This window comes from Dipodomys ordii, unplaced genomic scaffold, assembly GCF_000151885.1.
Source record: "Dipodomys ordii isolate 6190 unplaced genomic scaffold, Dord_2.0 Scaffold157, whole genome shotgun sequence".
Classification (NCBI taxonomy): domain Eukaryota; kingdom Metazoa; phylum Chordata; class Mammalia; order Rodentia; family Heteromyidae; genus Dipodomys; species Dipodomys ordii.
Window position 1 is genome coordinate 3,829,826 of NW_012267373.1, and position 24,281 is coordinate 3,854,106.

The 24,281-nt window shown below is 34.9% G+C and overlaps 1 protein-coding gene across 2 annotated transcripts in view; it reads left to right on the plus strand.

Moving 5' to 3' along the window:
• Hdac2 (histone deacetylase 2) overlaps nt 1–20,739 on the plus strand; it is a 30,198-nt gene extending 9,459 nt beyond the window's left edge. Inside the window, exons 2-14 of one of the 2 annotated variants that reach the window (XM_013032839.1) lie at nt 2,531–2,643; nt 3,021–3,138; nt 5,469–5,543; nt 7,237–7,375; nt 9,527–9,668; nt 12,778–12,870; nt 12,948–13,056; nt 15,182–15,322; nt 15,491–15,599; nt 16,254–16,384; nt 17,180–17,335; nt 19,967–20,024; nt 20,413–20,739. In XM_013032839.1, coding sequence (XP_012888293.1) covers nt 2,531–2,643; nt 3,021–3,138; nt 5,469–5,543; nt 7,237–7,375; nt 9,527–9,668; nt 12,778–12,870; nt 12,948–13,056; nt 15,182–15,322; nt 15,491–15,599; nt 16,254–16,384; nt 17,180–17,335; nt 19,967–20,024; nt 20,413–20,443 — 1,415 coding nt within the window. In that variant the 3' untranslated portion in view covers nt 20,444–20,739. The remainder of the gene's footprint in view (nt 1–2,530; nt 2,644–3,020; nt 3,139–5,468; nt 5,544–7,236; nt 7,376–9,526; nt 9,669–12,777; nt 12,871–12,947; nt 13,057–15,181; nt 15,323–15,490; nt 15,600–16,253; nt 16,385–17,179; nt 17,336–19,966; nt 20,025–20,412) is intronic. The other variant, XM_013032840.1, reaches the window with a different exon arrangement.
• The last annotated feature ends 3,542 nt before the right edge of the window (nt 20,740–24,281 follow it).

Below are 24,281 nucleotides of genomic sequence, written 5' to 3' on the forward strand. Positions count from 1 at the left end.
TCTTTCTTTCTTTCTTTCTTTCTTTCTTTCTTTCTTTCTTTCTTTCTTTCGCCAGTCCTGGGGCTTGAACTCAGGGCCTAGGCACTGACCCTGAGCTTCTTTTGCTCTAGGCTAGCACTCTACCTCTTGAGACACAGTGCCACTTCTGGCTTTTTCTGTGTATGTGGTACTTAGGAATAGAACCCAGGGCTACATACGTGCTAGGCAAGCATTCTACCACTAAGCCACATTCCCAGCCCAGAAAGAATTCTTCTTTTCTTTTCTTTTCTTCTTTTTTTTTTTTTGTTCTAGAACTGGGGCTTGAACTTAGGGCCTGGGCACTGTCACCTAGCTTTATTGCTCAAGGCTAGTGCTTAAAACTACTTGAGCCACAACTCCACTTCCACCTTTTTAGTTGTTAAAATTAGATATCTGAGTCTTGTAGACTTTCTTGCCTGTTGTGGCTTTGGATCTCAGCCTTCTGAGTCACTAGAGGATTACAAGAATGAGCCATTAGTGTTGGGAGGAACTCATTAATCTGTAAATTGGCTTCCCTTAAGGACTTGTCTTATAGGCTGTACACATTCTTTGTGGACAGTCTCAAAATGTGTCCAAGAAATTCTTTGAATTACTTATAAATTAATATAAAAGGTGAGGACCCTGTTAGCAATGGTCTAAATTGCTTTTCTAAATTAAAGTAGGTAGTTCTTTTGTTCATTTTTTTAATGAACAAAAATTTTTTTGTTTTAATTAAAAATACTTATACTCAGTACTTTCCCTTTTTTGTTTGCCTTGCTTCTACCATTTTTTTTTGTGACTGAAAGTGCCATTATTCTGGTGGTGACTACTACTTACATGAGTAAGGCCTTTCTGATGTAATGTAGCTCCTCTGCTTACTAGTTGAATGACTTTGGTCTTGTTACTTAACTTATCCATAGCTCATGATTTTTCACAATTACAAAATAGAGTTGTTTTAAGATATAGTAGGTAATATATGTGAAGTGCTTTGAATAGCACTTGCTCTTGTATAAGTATTAAATGTTAATTACCAGTGTTGTCTTTTTCAAACATACTTGCTGAGAAATTGTCACCATCATTTTCATTTTATAGGTTACTGGAGTCTGACTTTCCATTGGAGTTTTAATGTCTATTGACTAAAATATTTTAATGTATAAATGTGAAAGATATTTCTTCTTAGTAATCCTAACACAGAAGCAGATAGAACTTATATGAAGACTGAATTTTCTTTATTCTTACTCTATTCTCCTTTGTAATGATTACTTTAAAATATCTTCTTTGCATTAAGTGTACATGATGCTTACTTGTCCATATCTAATAATTCAATGAGACTAAACTGCTTTCAAAGACCTTTTTCTGCTGCCCCTGTATAGGGCAGAACTTTGTATTACATCCTTCCTTGATAGTTTGTGCTTTATATTCATAGCCTCTCAGTCGTGATATAAGAAATGGTACATAGCACCATAGCCCTGCTTTGTGACTTGTTTGCATTGTTCCTTAGCTTTGTTGTTAGCACTTGTGCTTAAAAAGATGGCCTTTCTTGTAAGCAGGCCCTCGTGTGGATTGTTTTCAAAGAGGGCTTGTGTTGAAAATGAGGTTAAACAAATCAGAGGTGTCATGCTAACAATATCCATTAGTCATATTATTAGAAGCATAGGTTTTATAAAAATTGAATGTTCAGCCAGGGTAGAGGTGGAGGCAAAGAAGAGCTTGAGTTTCCGGTGAGCTTAGACTACACAGTAATACTCAAGAAGAAAAATAAAGTGAATGTTCATCCTGGACAGTGGTTGAATAGATAGAGTACAAAAGTTAGGTTTTTTTTATTTCCATTAATCAGACAAAGATTTAAGAACACATATATCTTAAAGATGGGTAAATGGTGTTTTTTATCCCAACAAAATTTTATAATTGAATTGAGTTTTTTAATAAACAGTGCTAAAAGTAATTTCTAGTTTAATAAAAATATTGTAAAAAAAGTACTTATTGCATTAGAAAAATAATATTTAAGAAAAGACATTGTGATAAGTTACTTTAGAAAACAGAATAGGAATTACAACTTCTTGGTTATGAGAAATGGCAAAATATCCTTATTATCATGAGGAATGTCAAGAATATGTTTTAACATAGCAGAACTTTGTTAGGACTGTGGATGTGCCAGCAAATCATCTAAGAAGCAGTATTTGTAAAAAGAAGTCTTAAATTATACCTTTAAAAAATAGGGAATATACTGTAAGCATCTGAATTTGTCACCAATATACTAAAAGCAGATAACATTTTAGGGAACAAAAACTAAAAGTATACTTAGGAATAGCCAGTAAAACTTTGCTTAATATATACGAATAAAGATGAATATTCATCAGCATGTGTAATAATACCTTGCTCTTTAATGTGGTTTTAAACTTTCTAAATGCATTCTGAAAGAATTAAAAATTTTAGTAAATATTTAGGTGATAAATGCCGTCTACTGTTGGAATACATAAATTGATGTAGTTCATAAAGATTCTGTTCTTAGTTGTTGTCTTGTCTATTTTAGGTGATATTGGAAATTATTATTATGGACAGGGTCATCCCATGAAACCACACAGAATTCGGATGACTCATAACTTGCTGTTAAATTATGGTTTATACAGAAAAATGGAAATATATGTGAGTATACCTTTTCATAAATATGTAGTACTCTTTTAAAAGCTAGCTCTTTGAAACATTATTCCTCTTTTGGGGAGGGCATTTAGTCAGATAAAAAGGTCTTGTTTTACTCTTCAGAGAAAGCCATTCTCTAAAGAATTGGGAGTAGTAGCCTTCTTTTGCCCCTCCTTTTTCTTATTTATTTTACAAACAATTTCTCATACCTTAGGCTTAGTATGTTTCTAGAGAATAACTGGTTCAATATATGGAGTTTGAGTTAGTTAACTTTGGAATTTACTCTGGTAGACTTAGTTCTTTTGAAGGGATTTAGGGTAGCTTAGATACTTTCTTTGGTAATTCTGATATAATCTATACTAATTCTTTTTTTTTTTTAACAGAGGCCACATAAAGCCACTGCTGAAGAAATGACAAAGTATCACAGTGATGAGTATATCAAATTTCTGCGGTCAATAAGACCAGATAATATGTCTGAGTATAGTAAGCAGATGCAGAGATGTACGTTATAAAACATATATTTTAGTATTGATTAATATAAATGAGTATTTTAGAAGATTATAGGTGAAATTGTCCAAATTAATAAATTTCCTGTTGGTCTTATGTTAATTTAATTGACTAAAAAAGCTAGTCTTATAATATTAAAGCTACTTAAAAAAAAAAACTGTCTGAATGGCTGGTTGAAAGGTAGTGTACTTTTATTTTGCTCCCATGATAACTTTGAGAATAAAGAATGTTTATAGAAATCTCACTCTGTTGCTTTATTTAGGTAGTCTTAGTCCTAATATGTACCTTTTTTGTATTCTATTTGGGTGCTCCAGTTGAACTGTATTGTGATACAAATGTTTTCCCCTTTGTTGAGATAATAAAGATTTCCATTTAATGTTATAATTCTCCTTCTTGAAGACATTATAAAGTATTTTGTCTTGATATTGGAGTTCAATCTCATTACTGAGAGACATACTTCTTTGATGCTATAATGTTAAAGTTAGTGAGGTTACGATATGCCTCAGAAACTCATAGAATTTCTTAGACATTTCCACATAGATGACCTCATTTCATGTAATGCCATAATGAAACCAGGTATGAGAATGGTGATGATTTTGCCACTACTTGTTTGAACGCAGGGCTTTGAGCTCTCACTTTACTTTCTTGCTCATGGCTGGTGCTCTACACCTGAGCCAGGCCTCTAGTCCAGCTATCCCTGATGCATACATTTTTAGTGGGCATTCAGACAGTTATGATATACCTTGGGCAAACAAATTAACAGGACTGATTTATAAACTGTTATGAAGGAGATTAAGTACATAAACTGAAGTCTTTTTCCTAGTCCCAGGAAAAGCCACACCAGACCCTATTTGAAAAATAAGGCAAAAAGGGCTTGGGAGTTTGACTCAAATGCTAGAACATCGGCCTAGCAAGCGGAGGCCACCCCCAAACAACCTGCATAATACTGAGTTATATTAAGTATCATATCTGAACAACAAGAAAGTAAAACTTAATAGTGCTATAAATTGTAGATCTATAAAGCTGTGAGGTAATAATTTGAGGCATGGAGAGTAACTGAAAATGTCCTTGTCCTTTTGTCTCAATCCTAAGAAACTTTCTTAGTATGTTTCTTTCTTAGTATGTTTCTCAGTAGGTAGAATATGATGTATCTGTATGTAATATTTTCTTGAGTACCTTTTGTTTCTATACCTTTGTTCCATGAACGTGGTTAATTCTTACCATCTTTTAAGATTGAGGTTAGCCATGGGTTAGTTTAATCAATGCTTTGTGTATCAAAAATGTGTTGTCGTAAAGCAGTTGTAAAGTTTTTATTATTTATAGGAAATGTCCAGAGAACTTAAGGTATACTCCTAGCCCTTTGCTTTGGGGGCTATTTTTCAGATAGGATGTCTACTTTTGCCTATTGTAACCTTAAATCAAGGTTCTCCTACCTCCACCTCCCATGTAGCTAGGATCACAGGTGTGTATTTCCATGCTGGCTTGTTTTTATTTACTTAGTTTTTTAGACAATGTCTATGTAGGACAGGCAGTCTGGAACTCTCTGTGGTCTAGGCTGGCCACAAACCCAGTTAATCCTGCCTCAGTCAGTTGATTCTCAGCATCAGTGACCATGCCAACTAAAAAAAATTTAATTTAATAAAGCAAAGATCTTTTATGCATTTAGCATTTTCTTCAGATCATACACATTTTATTAGTTGCTGTTACTTCCTTGAAGATTTAACGTTTAGAAATAGTTTTTGGAGAGTTAAAATTACTTTAGAAAAAATATTTCATAAGAATCCTTAGCTGTAGGCATAATAAAATGTATACTTTGAAAATTGATCAGAAATTCATCCAGTCTTGTCACAACCATGAATTACCACAAACAAATTTACAGTTCTTTATGAAGTAGTGAAAGAGTAGTCTTGAGGCCAAAAATTGGTGTTAACATTATTTGTGATACTTCATTTGGAAATAACATGTTGGAAAGCTTTTTTTCTTTTTCTGGGTACTGAGTATTGAACCTAGGACTTTGCATTTGCTAAACAAGTACTCTTCTGCTTGAGCTCTGCCCCAAGCTGTGAAAGCTGTTGATTTTTTTTGTTAATAGAACAAAAGTATTTCACAAATAATCCTGGTGAGAAGTGGTGATATTTCAAAAGAAGCATTTTAATTACCTTCAGTAAAATATCAATTAAAATTTGCACATTTGGGATTACTACCAAGAAGTGTATGTTTTATGATTATATCAGACAAATGTGATTGTTAAAATAGTTTTTTTAAGCAAAAGCTTTCAGTAATGTGTATGATGGATTGAAATTAATGAATTTATTCTTCCACAGTTAATGTTGGAGAAGATTGTCCAGTGTTTGATGGGCTCTTTGAGTTTTGTCAACTCTCCACTGGTGGTTCAGTTGGTAAGTGGCCTAACTCAATCAGGTTTAAAAGTTAATCTGAATGATGATTTCACTTAGCATTAAGTAAAATGAATCCCAAGATAGAGACACAGGGGTTTTATCTTTGTCACTGTTGTTTTTAAGGAATTGTGATTTTTTTTGTTTTCTTTTTATATGTTCTCCCCCCATGGTATAACCCCTGTTTTCACTGTATTTGCATCTTGTATATACATTTTTCTAATTTGGGGAGGGAAAGGGAAATAACAAAATGCTGAAACGACAAAATGCTAAAACAAGGATACTGGTTGACCCATTATAACAATGAGATGTACAAGACACTGTGTTGAAAATGAACTTTACAACTTTGTGCAGAGGGGGAGGAGTTAGGGAGGTCGGGAGGTTGGGATGGTAGGGGAAAACAAAGGAGGGGGTAACAATGCTTGATAGGAAATGTACTCATTACCTTACTCATGTAACTGTAACCCCTCTGTACAATATATTTACAATACAATTTTTTTTAATGAATCTGAATATAGGTATGTATCCTTTGGGCTGTTCATGTAAAACAGACATTTTAATAGTCTAGCCTCAAAAAAGTCCTCTTTCTGCAGCTCCCTCCAAGTCTCAGAATACAGGAAGTGCCACCGTGTCCTTGCTTTATTGTAGTGGATTTTTGATAGCAAGAGAAGAATTGCCATGGTTGTAAAATTGCTTTAGTCAGCTTTATATTACTCTAACAAAGTACCTAATATAATCAACTTATAAAGAAGAACAGTTTATTCAACTTTTTGGTTGTGGTGGTTTCATTCCATGAGCAATTGGCCCTGTTGCTTTGGGCCTATGATGGTATATCAGGTTGGGAGCACATAGTAGAAAGAAAGCTTATTTGTATCCTGGCTGGTTAAGAGAGAGAAAGAACCTGTAATTTAGAATATCTCACTAGGCCTTGATTCTTAGCGATTTCATCATCTGTTATTGTCATACCAGAGAGTAACTCTGGTTTGTTTTAGAGTGGGTTTTTCCCCCAATTTTTATTAGCATATATTGTACAAGGAAGATTTCATTGTGTTACTTCCACAAATGTAAACGATACCATGATCAGCCTCACCTTTTATCAGAGACCAAGTCTTTAATTCTTGAGACTTCTGGGGACATTCCAGATCTAAACTTGCAAAGATAATTGTACTCCCCATGTTTATGATAAAAATGACTTGAACTTTTATTAGTTTGTATTATTATACAGGAGATTTCTTTGTTGTAGTTTTATATATTAGAGCTTTTAAAATTTTGTTGTTTTCTCTTGGCAGGGTGGGGGTGGTCCTGGGGCTTGCACAATGGACTTAGGCCCTGTCTCTGAGCTTCTTTTGCTCAAGGCTAGCACTCTACCACTTGAGCCACAGCACCACTTCTGGCATTTCTGTTTATGTGGTACTAAGGAATCAAACCCAAGGCTTCATTCATGCAAGGCAAGCACTCTACCAATGAACCAATTGCCAGCCCACTTCTTAAATTTTAAAGCTTGTATTTTCTCATTGTATCTATCAATGTTTTTATAACTTCCTAGGTATACATTTAAAATACAAGTCACAACTATATAGGGAAGTGCTTGTCCAAGGAAAATTTTTAATAACTTTAAACTCTTACAAAGTATACTGGGCACTTTCTAGTATACTAGTTTTTCAATCATATATGTCTTACTATTTCTACTCCTCAGCTGGGGCTGTGAAGTTGAACCGACAACAAACTGATATGGCTGTCAACTGGGCTGGAGGATTACATCATGCCAAGAAATCAGAAGCATCAGGATTCTGTTATGTGAATGATATTGTGCTTGCTATCCTTGAATTACTCAAGTAAGCTAATTTACATTGATAGATTTCTTGTGACAAAATGCTTTAAAGTGCAAATAAAATTCTGGCTGAGATTTAAGTTGTAGTTTTAGCTAATGATTGATATGACTTTGGAAATTTATATTTTGGCACTTCATCTATTTTTAACTTGAAGACAAAATTTTGAAACCTGTGTGAAAAATAACTTGATTACATATTGGAGAGTAGATAACTGGTTTCTACATCTGAATGGTACCTTACTCTACTAATGGACATACAATTATGTAATAAGTTCCTTAAGTAGTTGTTTACAGATTTATGTAGGTAGGAATTTGCTTTCTAAGCTTTGAAAATATTCTTGCTCACAGTTATCTTTGTATACTCTATTTAGAGTTTTTATTTTTCACTGAAACGATGTTAACTTTTTTTTTTTTTTTGGTCGGTCATGGGGCTTGAACTCTGGGCTTAGGGCACTGCCCCGTGCTCTTCAGCTCAAGGCAAGTGCTATACCGCTTGAGCCACAGAACCACTTCCGATTTTCTAGTAGCTTATTGGAGATAAGATTCTTATCATTGACTTTCCTGCCCAGGTTGGCTTTGAACCTGGATCCTCAGATCTCAGCCTCCCAAGTAGCTAGAATTACAGGTTTGAGCCACTGACAACCAGCTGTTGTTGCCTTCTTAAATAAATAACAATAGTGGTCTCAGTGTAACATCTTATTGAGTCATCAAGGGCCAAGGAAGACCTTTTGAAATCATTTGTCTTGTCTTTTGATTGACCTGATTATTCCAGTGTTTTCAAAACTGAGCAAGTTCTTGCCAACTGGGCTAATAGTCTTTCTTTATGTGGATACACTTCTTCAGCTAGTAAAGTGTAAATTCACTTGCATGAACCATTCAGTAACTTAACATTGTCACGGCTTCATTTTTGTAGTGTTTAATTTTGTGAAGAAATTCTACTGTGAGAAGATAATGCCGTTTCCAATTTTTTTGTTTTCTAAATGTTGGTTTCCTATAAGTTAAGAGAATTACAAGTACCTAGTCTGATAATAACTTACATTGTATTCTTTTAGCAAAACTTTGGTATCATTGCTTATTAATTACATTGTTTGGCCACATGCCCACACATATATATTTCCCATTTTCACTGTACTTTAAAAGCATAACATATAAATACATTTTTTCCCTTTTTTATTTCAACGTGGGTATAAACTGGTAACGAAATGTGATATGGTGAGATGAATGACTCTTAAAATGCTTTTGTAATTTTTCTGCAATTTACAGTGCTCCTAGCATCAGTATGAAATGGTAAGAGTACCATAAGCAACTCTTTTCACATGTAGAAAAAAGAAACCAGCAACAATATATAAATGTTTGAATAAAACTTTTTTATGAGCCTGAAAATCTGAATCTATGTAATTCTCATGTGTCACAAAATAGTCTTGTTTCAATTTTCTCACCTACTTGAATATTTATATGTATGTGGTAATGGGGTTTGAACTCAGTTGTTAGATAAGCACTTTACCATTGAGACTCTCCTAGGCCCTGTTTATTGCTGGTTGTGTTTTTAGATGAAGTCTAAAAACCTATTCATACCTGATCACATGTCTGTACCACAATCCGCCTATTTAAGCTTCAATCTTCAGTTAATATATGAAAATAAAAATTTTGGCAGAATTTTTTTTAATGTACAATATTTTTAAAGCATGTAAAATTGGGGGGCTGGGAAGGTGGCTCAGTGGTAGAGCGCTTGCCTTGCATGCATGAGGCCCTGGGTTCGATTCCTCAGCACCACATAAGCAAAAAGAAAAAATCCGGCAGTGGCGCTGTGGCTCAAGTGGTAGAGCGCTAGCCTTGAGCTGAAGAGCTGAGGGACAGCGCCCAGGCCCAGAGTTCAGGCCCCAGGACTGGACCCCCCCCCCAAAAAAAAAAAGCAAAAAGCATGTAGAATTGGATAAATTTTAACAGAGAGTAAATGTATTCTCTCACATTGGGTCCAGATTTAAGTCTAAGGTTCAAATTGTAATTTCAAATATTTGAATATTTTCTTAGATGAGAAGTAGAAAAGGGGCTTAAATCTGGAATTGATGTGCTCAACAGTAGACTTCCTGGATTTACCATCCATCTTAGAACCACTGAAAACAAAACAAAACATTTTCTTATGGCTTTGTTTTAGGTATCATCAAAGGGTCTTGTATATTGATATAGATATACACCATGGTGATGGTGTTGAAGAAGCATTTTATACAACAGATCGTGTGATGACTGTTTCCTTCCACAAGTATGGGGAATACTTTCCTGGCACAGGAGACTTGAGGGTAAGACCAAATTTTTGTCAGGATAAATATAAAGTTGATGTAGATTAGTAGTCCTGTACTTGAATTAATGTTTTCCTGAGTCACTATTTTGAAATTTATATACACAAGATTAAATAACTTTATATTCTGTATCATCTGTTAGATTTCACTTTGTCAACTATTAGCAGAAACTTAGAACTAAAGGACTATTTTTTATCTTTTCATTTTTATTGACTCAATATTTGTGAACCTCCAAGGAACACGAGGAGCACTTTTCTTGATGTTCAGTTTCAATCTTTGAAGCTACATATTTGTAATCCACATTACTAATTGGCTGTAATTTGAGTGGGATAAAACAAGGTCTTTGTATGATCTTCAATCATCCTTTTATATGATTGCTCTTGGCTCTCTTTTTTTGTTAGGTTTCTAAATGCTGTAGCAGCAGCATCTAGAAAGAAAGCATACATACTATGCCTTAGTTCAACCAGGTTATTAAATTAAGTGCATTTATTTCAGTTAATATGTTGCTTATGTTTCCATTTGGTGCTTTGATTTTTAAAGCACACTACATGCCTATTGAAATTTGTTCAGTAATTTAACAGTGGTTTTTAATTTATACTAGAATAACTTAATTATATGGGAGATTTGATTTAATATGGCTTTTGAATATTTTAAACTTTAGTTAAGGTTATTTTTCTAGACTGATGTGTCATTATGGGTTAGTAGGCAAAGTTTAAAGAACAGTTTGAAAGTATTCTTTTATTTAACAATGTAGTGGTCTCTTTTACCATACTGAAAGTTAGTCCTAAATTCTTTTACTAAAGTAAAAGTAAAAGAGCAATCACAGCTGAAAGAGTAGCACTATTTTCTTCAGATAAGTGCATTTTCTTTATTTGACCACAAGGTGGTATTCTTTCTATACATTCAAGAGTTACGATGGTAAACCTTGAGTTTTTGGTTTTAAAATGGGAGATACATAATTTCAGTTAATAATGTTCCCAAAATAAGCAAGATCAGTGAATCCTGGAAATCCTGTATACATGCTTAGTTCCTAGAAACTCTGGGTGATTCTGAACAGTTTGAATGTTCCTGCTGTAAACAAATAGAATATATTTGTACAACCCTTATGTTTCAATAGAAATCCAGCCAAAAGGTTTCATGACTTTTAAAGGACAGAATGGTATCTTATTAACATATCAGTAGCAAATAGGGATCTCTTTTAACTTCCAAAAGTAGATTGGTGTCACTGTGGTCTCGATTTTTTTTTTCTTACTAGCATACATAAGCTACACAAAAGAAGATTTCATTGTGACATTTCCACACTGTGTATACAGGGTACTGCAATCAAAGCTCCCATCATTCTCCTTTACCTTCCTCCTCACTTCCTACTATTTTAAGAGATTTCATTGTTCTGTTTTCATACTTTCAGGTAATCTATTTGGATAATATTTATCCTCTTTCAACCCTTGTTAACCCAACTTCCTGTCACTGTTTGTTATTTGTAGTGCTTATAATTGTTCGAAATTTTGGGAAATATTTAGCAAAACGTGTTTTAGAAGAATTTGAGAAATGCCTACAACATGTATTTTTCTCGTTTAATTTTTACAGTGACTTATGAATAGAAATTCTAAGAATAGTGGTAGAACATATCCATAAAATTTTGTAAAATCATTACATATGTAGCTGTGTTTGCACTTTCTGCAAAATTTGTGTATATCAAGTTTCATTTTAAGTGGGTATTTATTTTTCTGTCTGATAATCCATTCTAAAACATAAAAGACTACTTACCCTTGCTAATCGTAAAAACTTGTCTATGGTTAGAATATTTTAGGTTAGAAGAAAGAGAAGTGTGATAAAATACAAGGTGTAGAATAAGAAAAGGGATAACGCTTAGTTTAAAACAGATAGCAACAGAAGTCTAGGGGTTCTTGGTTCTTCCATTTATCTACATCCTTTAGGAAAAATTCTTGAAGGAGGACATATAGTTCTGCTTGCTTTCTTTTCGTTAGAATTTGGATGATATGACTAAAATCTTCCTTTTGTAAAAATAGGTCTGTGCTAAGAACAATTCCATACAGATTTTGGGAGAACTTGCACAACTTGATAGTGATTTTTTAGGATTTATATTCTTAAGATAGAATTTGAAAACATGTAAGGATTATCAGTCCTTTGGAGTTGAGGCTAAAATATTGCTTTCTAAAAATATCTGTATGTATCCCGGTGCCGGTGGCTCATGCCTGTAATCCTAAGTACTCACGAGGCTGAGATCTGAGGATCACAGTTCAAAGTCAGCCCGGGCTGTGAGACTCTTAATCTCCAATTTACCACCAGAAAACAAAGTGGTGCTGTGGCTCAAGTGGTACAGTGCTAGCCTTGAGCTGAAGAGCTGAGGGACAGCACCCCGGCCCAGAGTCAAATCCCATAACTGACAAAAATAAATAAAAATAAAAATTTTAAAAAGTCTTTATACATGTTGTTACACAAGAACTTAGACATGTTTCCACCTAGCTATGTATACAGAATTACACGTGCTGATATCGATACTTCAGTTAACATCTCCAGATATTTAAATATGTTCATGTATCTAGAATCCACGTTTTGCTTTCTCCTTTAAATCTTTGGTAAAGGACAAATTTGATGCTTTAGTCTATAGCTATTAAAACTTAAAATTCAAGCTTAAAGCTCATAGTAAATTATGAGTCTCCAAAAGGATTCTGTACTAGAGATTGTTCTGTTTTCCACATGTTTAAATTTGTTTTTTATCTTACATATTCTGCTTAAAATAAATTTCTTGGGTAAACATTAAAAGTGTAACTTAATGTTTCATTTATGTTTATTTTTTCTCAAATGCCCATTACTGTTATGACCTGTTATTTTGTACAATTAATATAGACTCATAAAACTAAAAAATGCCATCAGATTAATTGGAAGGATTAGCCTTCACAAGCAATGTATACATTTTGGAACATGCACTTTTTTAATTTCCTTTTTCAATTTGCATTCTTCCTGTAGTAACTAAATTGAATTCAAAATTGGGTTTAGTACTTGGCCTTTTAATCTTTTAAAACTACTGTCAACAATATATCATGTTTTTATTTGAAAATATTAAGATCTGTATTATGTATTTTAGGATATTGGTGCTGGAAAAGGCAAATATTATGCTGTCAATTTTCCTATGAGAGATGGTATAGATGATGAGTCGTATGGGCAGATATTTAAGCCTGTAAGTATTATTTTCAAAATAAAAATTGAATTTTAAAGTGTTAGTAGATACATTAACAGTTGTTACTTTGTGTATAGATCATCTCAAAAGTGATGGAGATGTATCAACCCAGTGCTGTGGTATTGCAGTGTGGTGCAGATTCATTATCTGGTGATAGACTTGGTTGCTTCAACCTAACAGTCAAAGGTAAGCAATTCAAAGGTAATATTCCTGGGGAAAAAAGTGGTTTTTCTTCTTGTAATGACTTCCCACATTGTAGTTTTTGCCTGTCATTTTAACACAACACTTTTTGTGCATAGGTTTGTGTATGCATGCAGTTATACTAAATATACACATTTATGGGTGAATAGTTTCATAAAGCTTGTTGCCATTCCAACTGAAGCAGCTATTTTTTACCTATTTGAGTATAAAGGAAAAATAATAAATGTCTTGGGGTTTTTGGTTTTGGGGGTGGGGTCAGGTACCTTTACAGGTTTGGAAATTAACTTTTTGTATGCTTTTGTTTTTCAATCCAGTGGGTTTGGGTTTTGGGGGGGGGGAAGGTGTCAGTCATAAGACTTGAATCAAGCCTGGGCACTGTCCCTGAGCTTTTCCTTTCAAGGCTAGCATTCTACTACTTTGAACCACAGTTTTCAGGTTAATTGAGGTGGACTTTCCTGGCTGGACTGGTTTTGAACTGTAGTCCTCAGATTTTAGCCTCCTGAGTAGCTAGGCTTACAGGTGTCAGTCACCAGTACCTGGCCAGAGGGTTTTTATCTATTATAAGAAACACATGGCTGGGAAGGTGGCTCAGAGGTAGAGCGCTTGCCTTGCATGCCTGAGGCCCTGGGTTCGATTCCTCAGCACCACATAAGCAAAAAGAAAAAAGCCGGAAGTGGTGCTGTGGCTCAAGTGGTAGAGCGCTAGCCTTGAGCTAAAGAGCTGAGGGACAGTGCCCATGCCCAGAGTTCAGGCCCTATGACCGGACTCAAAAAAAAAAAAAAGAAACACATGTTTTCCTAGTAGTAGTAGCAAAAAGTAGGTTGTCTAAGAATATATAATGGTCAATCTTCAGTTAAGGAGAGAACAGTAATTAAACTTTATAAGTAAATAGTCCTTAAGTGATTAGGACTTTAGAGCACTTGAGGATTTTTTTTCTTTGTAACTTTTTATTTCCCTAAAACCTCTTGCAACATGAGCTTGGTGCCCATAGCTCACACCTATAATCCTAGTTACTCAGGAGCTGAGATCTAAGGGATCACAGTTAAAAGCCAATCCCGGCAAGAAAGTTCATGAGACTCTTATCTCTAAATTAACTACCAAAAAGCAAGAATTGGAGGTACAGCTCAAGTATTAGAGTGCTAGCCTTGAGCAGGCACTCAAGGCTAGCACTCCAAAACTTGAGCACAAAACCTCAGGGACAGACAGTACCCAGGCCCTGAGTTCATGCCACAGAACTAGAATTTAAAAGAAGAAAAAAAATAAATATGCATGAATTTTTTAATGTATCTGAAGGATTTTCTTTAATGATGGCTCCTGAATGATAATACACCCAAAATTTTCTAGATTTTATGTTAAGGATTCAGTTAAAAAATATACCCATAATACTATTACCTAAAGATAGTCATTAAAATTTGAACAATCATTCTTCATATATTAGAATTGGAAATGGGAAGGATTTTATACTTAATACAAAGAAACAGTTCAGTTACACACTGATAATACACAGTTTAGATTCTAGTATTTCATTGTATGCAATCTGACATTTTTTTCTCTCATGTGACTTTGCAAGAATATCCTTTCGTTAAAAAAGTGGGTATGTCCTTTCCTTGGGTGAGAGGAGGGGGTGGTGATTATGAGGCTTGAACTCTGGGGCTGAGCGTTGTCCCCTGAACCTCTGTGCTCAAAGCTATCACTTTACCACTTGAGCCACAACACCACTTCCAGCCTTCTCTGAGTAGTTTATTGAAGATAAGAGTCTCACAGACTTTCCTGCCCAGGCTGGCGTCAAACCTTGATCCTCAGCTTTTAGTCCCCTGAGCAGCTAGGATTACAGGCATGAACTACTGGTGCCTGGTGGTATCCATTTTCAATCAATAGTTATCATACCTTACTTACCTATAAGACATTTACTAGAAATATCGAGTTATGTCATCTTTATTATTGGGTGAAAAGTGACCAATAAGGAGTTTTAAACTAGCAATTTCTTGTTTTTATTCTTTCCAAATATTTAGAAAATATTTTTCAGCAAGCAAGAACTTTTGCTTTTTGTTTGCATTTATTATCTTAAAATTCGTTTCTTGACCTGTTGCTCAAATCTTCTTTGTTTTAGGTCATGCTAAATGTGTAGAAGTTGTGAAAACTTTCAACTTACCATTGTTAATGCTTGGGGGAGGTGGATACACAATTCGTAACGTTGCACGATGCTGGACATATGAGACGGCGGTTGCCCTTGATTGTGAGATTCCCAATGGTAAGTGTTTGTGTTATAGTGCCTATCTGTAAGAATATGTAGAAATGGATAAACAGCAAAACTTACTTAGTTCAGGAGAGCATGAAATAATTTGGAAATAATTCTGAATTCTGTGCATGGTTTTTATGCAAACTGAGCTTTTACATGGTACTTCATTGTTTTTAATAGAGTTGCCATATAATGATTACTTTGAGTATTTTGGACCGGACTTCAAACTGCATATTAGTCCTTCAAACATGACAAACCAGAACACTCCAGAATATATGGAAAAGATAAAGTAAGAAATCATTAAATTGTTCATCTTAACAAAGCTTGTCTTTATCTTTTTAAGAAGGATTTAAAAATCTTAGGTAACTGATTTCTTGTATTTATTAAGAGACAGGTATGAGCTTTTGTTCATCAAAAATATTTTTATTATTTGAAATACATTTTTAAATTACAGAGGGTACAATAAGTTTTACCCTTACTGGCTTTGCATAGTGAGTGATTTATTTTCATTATCTGAAGCCTTTGTTAAAGCTTTATTTCTTCTATGATGTTTGGAGAGAAATCACATTATAGAGGTTTTGATTTGTGTCCTTTCTGTTTTAGAATGTTAGCTACTAGGTGAGTTCACTTACCTTTGTGCTTTTATTTTCTCACTGAAATGAGTATTAAATAGTACAGATTTACATTTTGTAGTTAAATTAAAGTATATAAAGTATCAGTGATTAATAAATATTATTTTAATTCATAGACTAAGCTATGCAAAAGATGAACTTATGTGTTTACATTCGCATATTAGAGGAACTTTAAGGACTGGAGGGTAGCTCAGTTGTAGACACTTGCCTAGCATATACAGGGTCTCTAGGTTCAGTCTTCAACCTGGGAAAAGAGGTGGGAGTATCAAGAAACTTGAGCTTTATCTAATGACTTTGCATATGTAATTTAGACAGCGTTTATTTGAAAATTTGCGCATGTTACCTCACGCACCTGGTGTCCAAATGCAAGCTATCCCAGAAGATGCTGTTCATGAAGACAGTGGAGATGAAGATGGAGAAGATCCTGATAAGAGAATTTCAAGTAAGAAATTAACTTAAAAGTTTTGGTGGCTCCAGAATAGCACTATAGGATATGTCACCTGAACACATAACATCCTTTGTCCATTTTCTTTTTTTTTGTAGAATTAGCTTCTTGGTGTCTCAGCCTGATGAAATTAATTTATCATAGATACATACATATATAATACTACATATATATAAATGAAAATTTCTACATTAGACATTTTGATTTGGAAATGAATTGAAAAAGTAGAATGAGTGAAGTACAGCATGCTGTTTGATATTACAGCTTCTCCTATAATAAGAGTTAGTTAGGTTTTCATTATAATGATATGCCGCATACAGAGTGAAATCTTTGTATTAATGGTACTTTTTGCCTTGTTCCTTTTACAGCTGTGACATAAAGCACTTTTAGATAAGGATACTGTTCCTCTTTCTTATTGGCAAACACAATTTTGTCCTATAAAGTTTTGCCTTTAAAAAATGACATGTCCAACCAAGGTGGGCATCAGTGGCTCACTCCTGTAGTTCTAGCTACTCAGGAAACTGACATGGACCTGTAGCCTAAGTGGTAGAGCACCAGCCTTGAGCACAAAAGTTCAGGGAGGGTGTCCAGGCCTTGAGTTCAACCCCCCCATGACCAGCGTATTTTTGGTATGCTTTTTTTAAAAAAAGGACATCTTTAAATGTTCCCATGTCTCCTTGAACTGTTTCTTTGTAAACTAAATTTTGGCATTAAGCAAACCATTCATTTAACTTAAATCTTAAAATGACTATATTGTATTCAGTTGATGTTGATTCATCTTTTATGTATTAGTTCGAGCATCCGACAAACGGATAGCTTGTGATGAAGAATTCTCAGATTCTGAGGATGAAGGAGAAGGAGGACGTAGAAATGTAGCTGATCATAAGAAAGGAGCAAAGAAAGCTAGAATTGAAGAAGACAAGAAAGAAGCAGAAGACAAAAAAGCAGGTCAGTTACTTTTCTCTAGATGCTTTAATTTTGTTGAAAATTAAGAGCTACACTGCATCTTTTATGAGATCCTTATGTCAACTACTCAGGTATCAAAGTAGGTGGGGGGTAGGTGTGTGGGAGATGACTTTTTCTTTCTACATAGACCAACTATAGACTGCTTAGAAACTGAAGGAAGCAAAAACTCTGAGGAAAGATTTTTGGGTTGAGCTGTGGAGAAGCTACTACTTCCTAATGCTTCCCCATACTTCAGAGTGCTGTCAGCAACTTTAGGCAATTGAATTTACAACTGGAATGTGGTATCTTTTAGCACATTATATTGTAGCACTTTCTTAAGGAATTTTATACTTGCATCGAGCTTCCAACAGGGAGCAGGTAGGATATAGTATTCTAACCAAATGTATTGTCAGTGCTTGATGTATTTCCTCATGCACATAATGGTGATGAGTGTTACTTTTAATTGATCTGCTAATTTTGTTATTGTAACATGTAAAACGACTGGGCCAACATCCTTTTCCTATCCAGTTGTAGTAGAGTAAGCTCGAATGTTTGTTTTGTTTTCTTGTTAGCATACATTAGCTATACAGGAGGGGTTTTGCTGTGACATGTCTACCATGTGTACAATATGTTAGAATCAACCTCACCTCAGTCACTGTCTCTATCTTACTCATTACTTTTAAAATAATTTCAACAGGTTTCATTGTTCTGGTTTCACATATGCAAACCATCTGCTTTCATTATATTCATCCTCATTCACCTTCGTTAGCCTTCCCTGCCGATCCACTGGTGCCTACCTCCTTATCTAAAACTGTTTTTACCTTCCTAGTGCTTTTTTCTTTTTTTGCTGTTTCTTCTCATTTGAAATCTTTATCTTTTTGGTGATTTTTTTTCTTCCCATTGAGATGTTTTTCTTTTATTCTTGTTTTAACTAAAAATGTGAGTACTAATAAGTATCTTAATGGTCCAATGGTGGATTGAGCTTATAATTTTCAACTCCTTAGCATTTAGAACATTTTCTAAAACTCTTGTTTGATGTTATTTGGTGCTATAACTCTTCTGATAGGCCTTGTAATTGTTAAAGTCTCTGACCAATAGAAAAGATAGATAATACTATGAATGTTGAATGGTGATTAGTAGAAGAATGGGGAAGAATGGGGACTGTGACAGGATAAAAGGAGGTTGTATTTGTTCAGTGTGTGCTGTGCGTTTGTATGGAACTATCACACTAAGCCCCATTAATGAGTACAATTGATACGTGTTAATAAAACCTAATAGGTCAAAACTTAGAATAGGGGTCATTTCTTCTCCTCTACCTGCTTTTAGCACTTTTGAGTTAAATTCTCCATAGCCAAAATAAACTCCAAATGAACACATTTGTAATAATTACCTTTGATGATCTGGAGTTTGTAGTGTAGTTACTATAGTTAGATGTTAATTTTGAGTATTTATTTAGTGGTAGTTACAAACTAAAGGTCTTTGGGGGCTTTGTCTTGTCCAGGCCTCTTCCACCATTCTCTTCGTTGGCTTCCTGGCCATCATGGCTTGAACTGCTCTGCTCTGCCATTCCCTGCTGTTGATGGACTGCACTTTCGAAAGTGTAAATCAAAATACATTAAGGAAAAAACTGTACAGATGTGTAAAAGGATTTAGCTTCTGCCATGTCTCTAGGCTTGTGTTATCTGATTCCCTTGCTTATATCTCATCTGTGTTGGTTATTTGATTCCTTTCAATCTTACCAATATCTTCTTCCTCAAAGTTCTTCTAAGTTTTTTTTTTTCCACTTGAAGGTAATCCTTCTCCATAGAAAATCCTTTATTTCTTCAGCATAGTTTTTTAAAAACCAGTATGGGGTTTGAATTCGGGGCTTGGTTGGTACTTGGTTAGCTTTCTTGCTAACTTTGCCACCTTGAGTCAAGCCTTCAGCCCAGTTCCAGCTTTTGTTTACTATTTTGGAGATGTTGTGTCTCAGACTTTTCTGCCCCTGCTTGCCTCAAACCTTGATCTTCAGTGTATATCAGCCTCTTGAGACTAGAATTACAGCTGTGAGAGACCGACTCCATGTTAAAACACCTTTTAAATATCACTTCATAATCACCTCCCATAATAGTACTCAAGACTGTGCTCTGAACTTTTCACAGTACCTATCCCATCAGTAATGCCACGATCCTACTGAGTCACAAGTTCAAAAGGAGCAAAACCACACTGCTATGTGGATACTCTTAAACCTGTATCATTCAGCACAGCACCTAACAAGCTTATCTGTTGCTAAATTCATGGATCATAAGATTATATATGACAGTTTTTAAACTGTATTTTAAAATACAATATAAAAATTCATAGTTTTGCCAGGCACAGATGGCTCATGTCTATAATCCTAGCTACTCAGAGGCTGAGGTCTGAGGATCATGGTTCATAGCCAGCTTGGGCAGGAAAGTCCATGAGACTCTTACCTCCAAAAAACCACCAGAAAACTGGAAGTGCTGCTATGGCTCAAGTAGTAGAGCACTAGCCTCGGGCTGAAGAGCTCAGAGTCAGCACCCAGGCCCAGAGTCCAAAACCCACAACCCACAAAAAAAAAATCATACTTTTTTCAAAATACATGTTAACCTTTTCCTACTTTTTATTTTTCAGATGTTAAAGAAGAAGATAAATCCAAGGAAGGTAGTGGTGAAAAGACAGATACCAAAGGGTAAATAATATTGTTAATTTATATACTAAAATAATATCTAGTAGTTATTTTGTACTCAAATTTCTGTACACAGTTTTTTTTAAGTGTTGTAAAAAGAAAATTTAAGAAAGATTAGGATAACACAAGTTGAAAGTAACAATATAGCTGATGCTTTTCTTGTCATGATTAAAGCATCGGTACCTGGGCACATAACAATTTTGTGCTATCTTTGAAAGGATTACTTAGATTGTAAAGCCACTAGAAAGATTAAGGTACTCACTACTACAAAAACACGTAAATCTTTATCAACTGTTGCCATGAACCTATAGAAACCTGAGCAGTAGAATTAGATAAGTATGTTGAAACTCAGACTGCCATTTTTAATATTTCACATTGCCTCTTTCAACAGAGCCAAGTCAGAACAACTCAGCAACCCTTGAATTTGAGAGTCTCCTCAATTTTAGGAAGCCATTAAAAAATGAGAAAATATTGGGACAAACTTTTCTTTTTGAAGACTTCAGGCTTCGTTTTATACTATTTTGGCATGGACTATTTATTTTCAAAATGGCTTTTTTTGTTTTTGTTTTCTTGGCAAGTTTTCTTGTGAGTTTTTCTAATTATGAGGCAAATTTTTTTTTCTCCACCATGCTTTATGTGATAGTATTTAAAATTGATGTGAGTTATTATGTCAAAAAAAACGGATCTATTAAAGAAATAATTGGCCTTTCTGAGCTGATTTTTTCCATCTTTTGTAATTATCTTTATTAAAAAATTGTACTTGGATTGTGTTGTGTGTTTATTATAATATTAAGACTTGTTTCAGAGGCTAGTGACATTTCTGAATAGAATTAGTATATTCTGAAAGTGAAAAATTGATTATGCCTTGAAAAATAGTGACTTACTGTTTCTTAACAAAAAAATACAGTAACAATTGTTTCCTATTGCAGTAGAAGTTCTGCCCCTTTACCCTCCTAGCCAGCCAATGTGAGTAGAGATCGGATCTCTGAAATTGATGGTAACTATGCAGTTGAGACAGTGATCACTTTTGGGTTGTGCTGAACTAAATACTGGAAGTGGGATTTTTCCCCCCAATATTTGGGTTTAAGTTTCCGCCCTCACATTCCTGAGTGTTCTCCTGCTGAGCCACACCTCCAGCCTACAAATTCTAACTTGCCAAGAAGAACCCATAATCAGAAAGGAAACTGAATGTCTGTGTTGAATTACACATCGTTTCATTGGTCCTCTTACACTGTGCCACATGGATGTAAAGTAGTATGGCTGAGTTCAGTTGAGATGTACCTATGTTTTATGGCCAGTTTAAAGGAAATATGCTAGTTAGGCAGAATGTCTTTTTTGAGTACTGGATTTTGAGCTTTGGACCTCACAATTTTTAGGCAAGATAATGGTGTTTTAACAACAAATATTTATGTGAGTCCTGGGTTCTAATATGCCACTTAGGTTTCTAAATCAAGTAATTTAAGTGTTTTATCATTGGACAACTATTGATTATATATTTTATGATTTGGGGCGTTGTTTATAAATGAACCTAACTATAGAAAAACGCTTTCATTTGTAGCTTACACGGTAGTAGAAGGAAGCAGACAAGTGGGGTAGTTTCTGTTACCAAGATTTGCAAATAATTTTTTGTGCTGGTACTGAGGCTTGCACTCAGGGCCTGGATACTCTCTCTAAGCTTTTTTTCCCTCAAGGCAAATACTGTACCACTTGAGCCACAGATACATTTCCAGCTTTTTGGTGGTTAAATGGAGAGTCTCTCAGATTTTTCCTGCTTAGGCTGTCTTTGAAATCCTCAGATCTCAACCTCATAAATAAGCTAGGATTGATTACAGGCATGGGCTAAACTATAAAGTTGTTCTAGGAACTTGTCAAAATGAATGAACTCTTCTTTCTGCTAGATCCAAATTGATTGTTTAAAAAAATTACAAAATGCTAGAAGACAGTTGAGACAAAGATGTTTCTCTGTTAGTCCTTACCAAAGCAACTTGACTTTTGTAATGAACAGCTTCGTACCATCCAGAGTTTTACTTTGCCATGCTTGCTACAGATGACTTCTTAAATGAACAGAAATTGGGGCCTTTACACACTTTAGCCATTTATATTTCCTCTTCTTCCCATTCTTCAGAAGTAACTACTGAAGTTTAGATAGCTTATCTCTGTGAACAACTTATAAAACTATAGCATTAGAAACTAAGGAATTAAGTCCATGCATTGTGGAAACTAAACATTTAGTGTTGAGATACATAAATTTTATCTCTTGTATATGGCTATAACTTGCTTTTTTCATGCAGTATTATCTGCCCTCTGGCAAGTTGGAAGTATAGTTTAATTGCCATGTGTTACATTGTGTTAAGTGAACACTAAAATATATATTATATAAATGAATCTCCCTGGATGCAGTTATGCTTTCATATTTATATATAGACACATAAACTAATACCAATGGTTACCTGAAATAAGCCGTTCAGCCAGGTGTTTAGGACATCAGTATACAGATGCCAGTAATTTATACAAACCATCACATCTTTTGAAACAAATGAAGATGCCATTTATAATAGCAATAACCAAACTTTGATACAAGCTACTGATGCAATAGATAATGATTAAAGTCTGTAAAATAGGATAGATGCCAGATTACACTTAGAAGTGAGTGTAGAGTAAAAATACTTAAAATTGATAAAGATCCGCCAAGTGGTGTTGGGACAGTAGGAAGCCAAGCAGCAAAATTGGCTATGGAAAGAATGGGAATGAATTGATAAAATGGACTTGATTTTTTTCTTGTGCCATCTCCTGGGTCTTGAGCTCTGGGCTAGGGTGCTGGCCCTTAGCTTTTTCACTCAAAAGCTGGTGTTCTACTTGAGCCACTGCATCATTCCAGCTTTCTGACAGTTAACTGAAACTAAAGCTCATGGACTGGCTTTAACCTTGGCCCTCAGACCTCAGCTGCATCACTATCAAGGACGACAGGCATGGGGCACCAACACCCAGCTTTTGCACTTAATTTGAGGTCAAAATTATAAAGAAAAATTCCATTCTGTGAGATCAATGTGCAAGTGATACCAGACTTTTTCTGCACTATTCAGATTAAAACAAGGTAAGTGTTTTATATGTGATTAATTAGATGATGTCAAAGAATACTGTGCAGCCATAAGGGGTAGGAGGAGATAGTGGAAAGATTGTCAGAATCCACACCAACTGATAAAACTGGGACAGAGGATGTACTTTTGTACAAACTACACAAAAATACTAATAGAGCTGTCTAGGAAGGTAATCATTAAATGAGAACATTGGACCACTGGCTACCTCCATGGAGAGGAATTTGCTAAGCCATTTGGAAGATACAGTTTTAATAAGGAAATACGAAAGCAGGTAATTAGTCCAAAGGATAAATATGTTCTATGCCCTGATACCTTAATTGAAATGACTGACCAATTTATCCAGTTCGTAGGTTTCAGAACTAAGTGACAGAGTTTTATTTCTTCCCTGGAAAAGAGCTTTGTATATTGCTGAAAGTTCCACTGCCAAAGATAAGACTGGAAGAACCATGCCAAACCTGGGGAAAATATCAACTCATTTTGACTTAAGACTTCGAGCAAAAGTCCCTTTATTTAATGAAGGTGTTACTTGCTATGTTGTCCTATGTTTCTTTCTCCAAGGTATGTTGTACTAAGTTAGTATGGATACTATATGGTGATGATACAATAATGACCTTTGCCTTTCTATCAAAGCTGTTAGCATTTTGTCAACTAGTCTTTGAAATTCATTTTTTGTTGTTGGTCATGGGGCCTGAATTCTGGGCCTGGCCAGTCCCTGAGTTCTTCAGTTCATGGCGAGTACTCAACCACTTAAGTCACAGCGCCACTTCGGTTTTCTGGTAGTTAATTGGAGACAAGAGTCTCACGGACTTTTCTGCTCAGGCTGGCTTTGAACCACAATCCTTAGATCTCAGCCTCCTGAGTAGCTAGGATTACAGGTGTGAACCACCGGAGCCTGGCTTGTAAATCTTTGAAATTCTTAGGTTGAAGTTACCTAATCTTGTGTTTCCTATGGCTTTAGTACAGAAACACTGCTGAAATTTTCTCTCATATCTACTATTCAAAGTATGTATTATTTATATTGTGATACAAATGATAGAGGTTCTTGAGGCTAATTTGTGTACTACTAACTAATAATTCTCAATGGCTTAAGGCTTCTTTTTTCTCTACTGGGGATTGAACCCAGGCCCTTAAGCTTATAAAGCAGGTGCTCTTATCAGGCCAT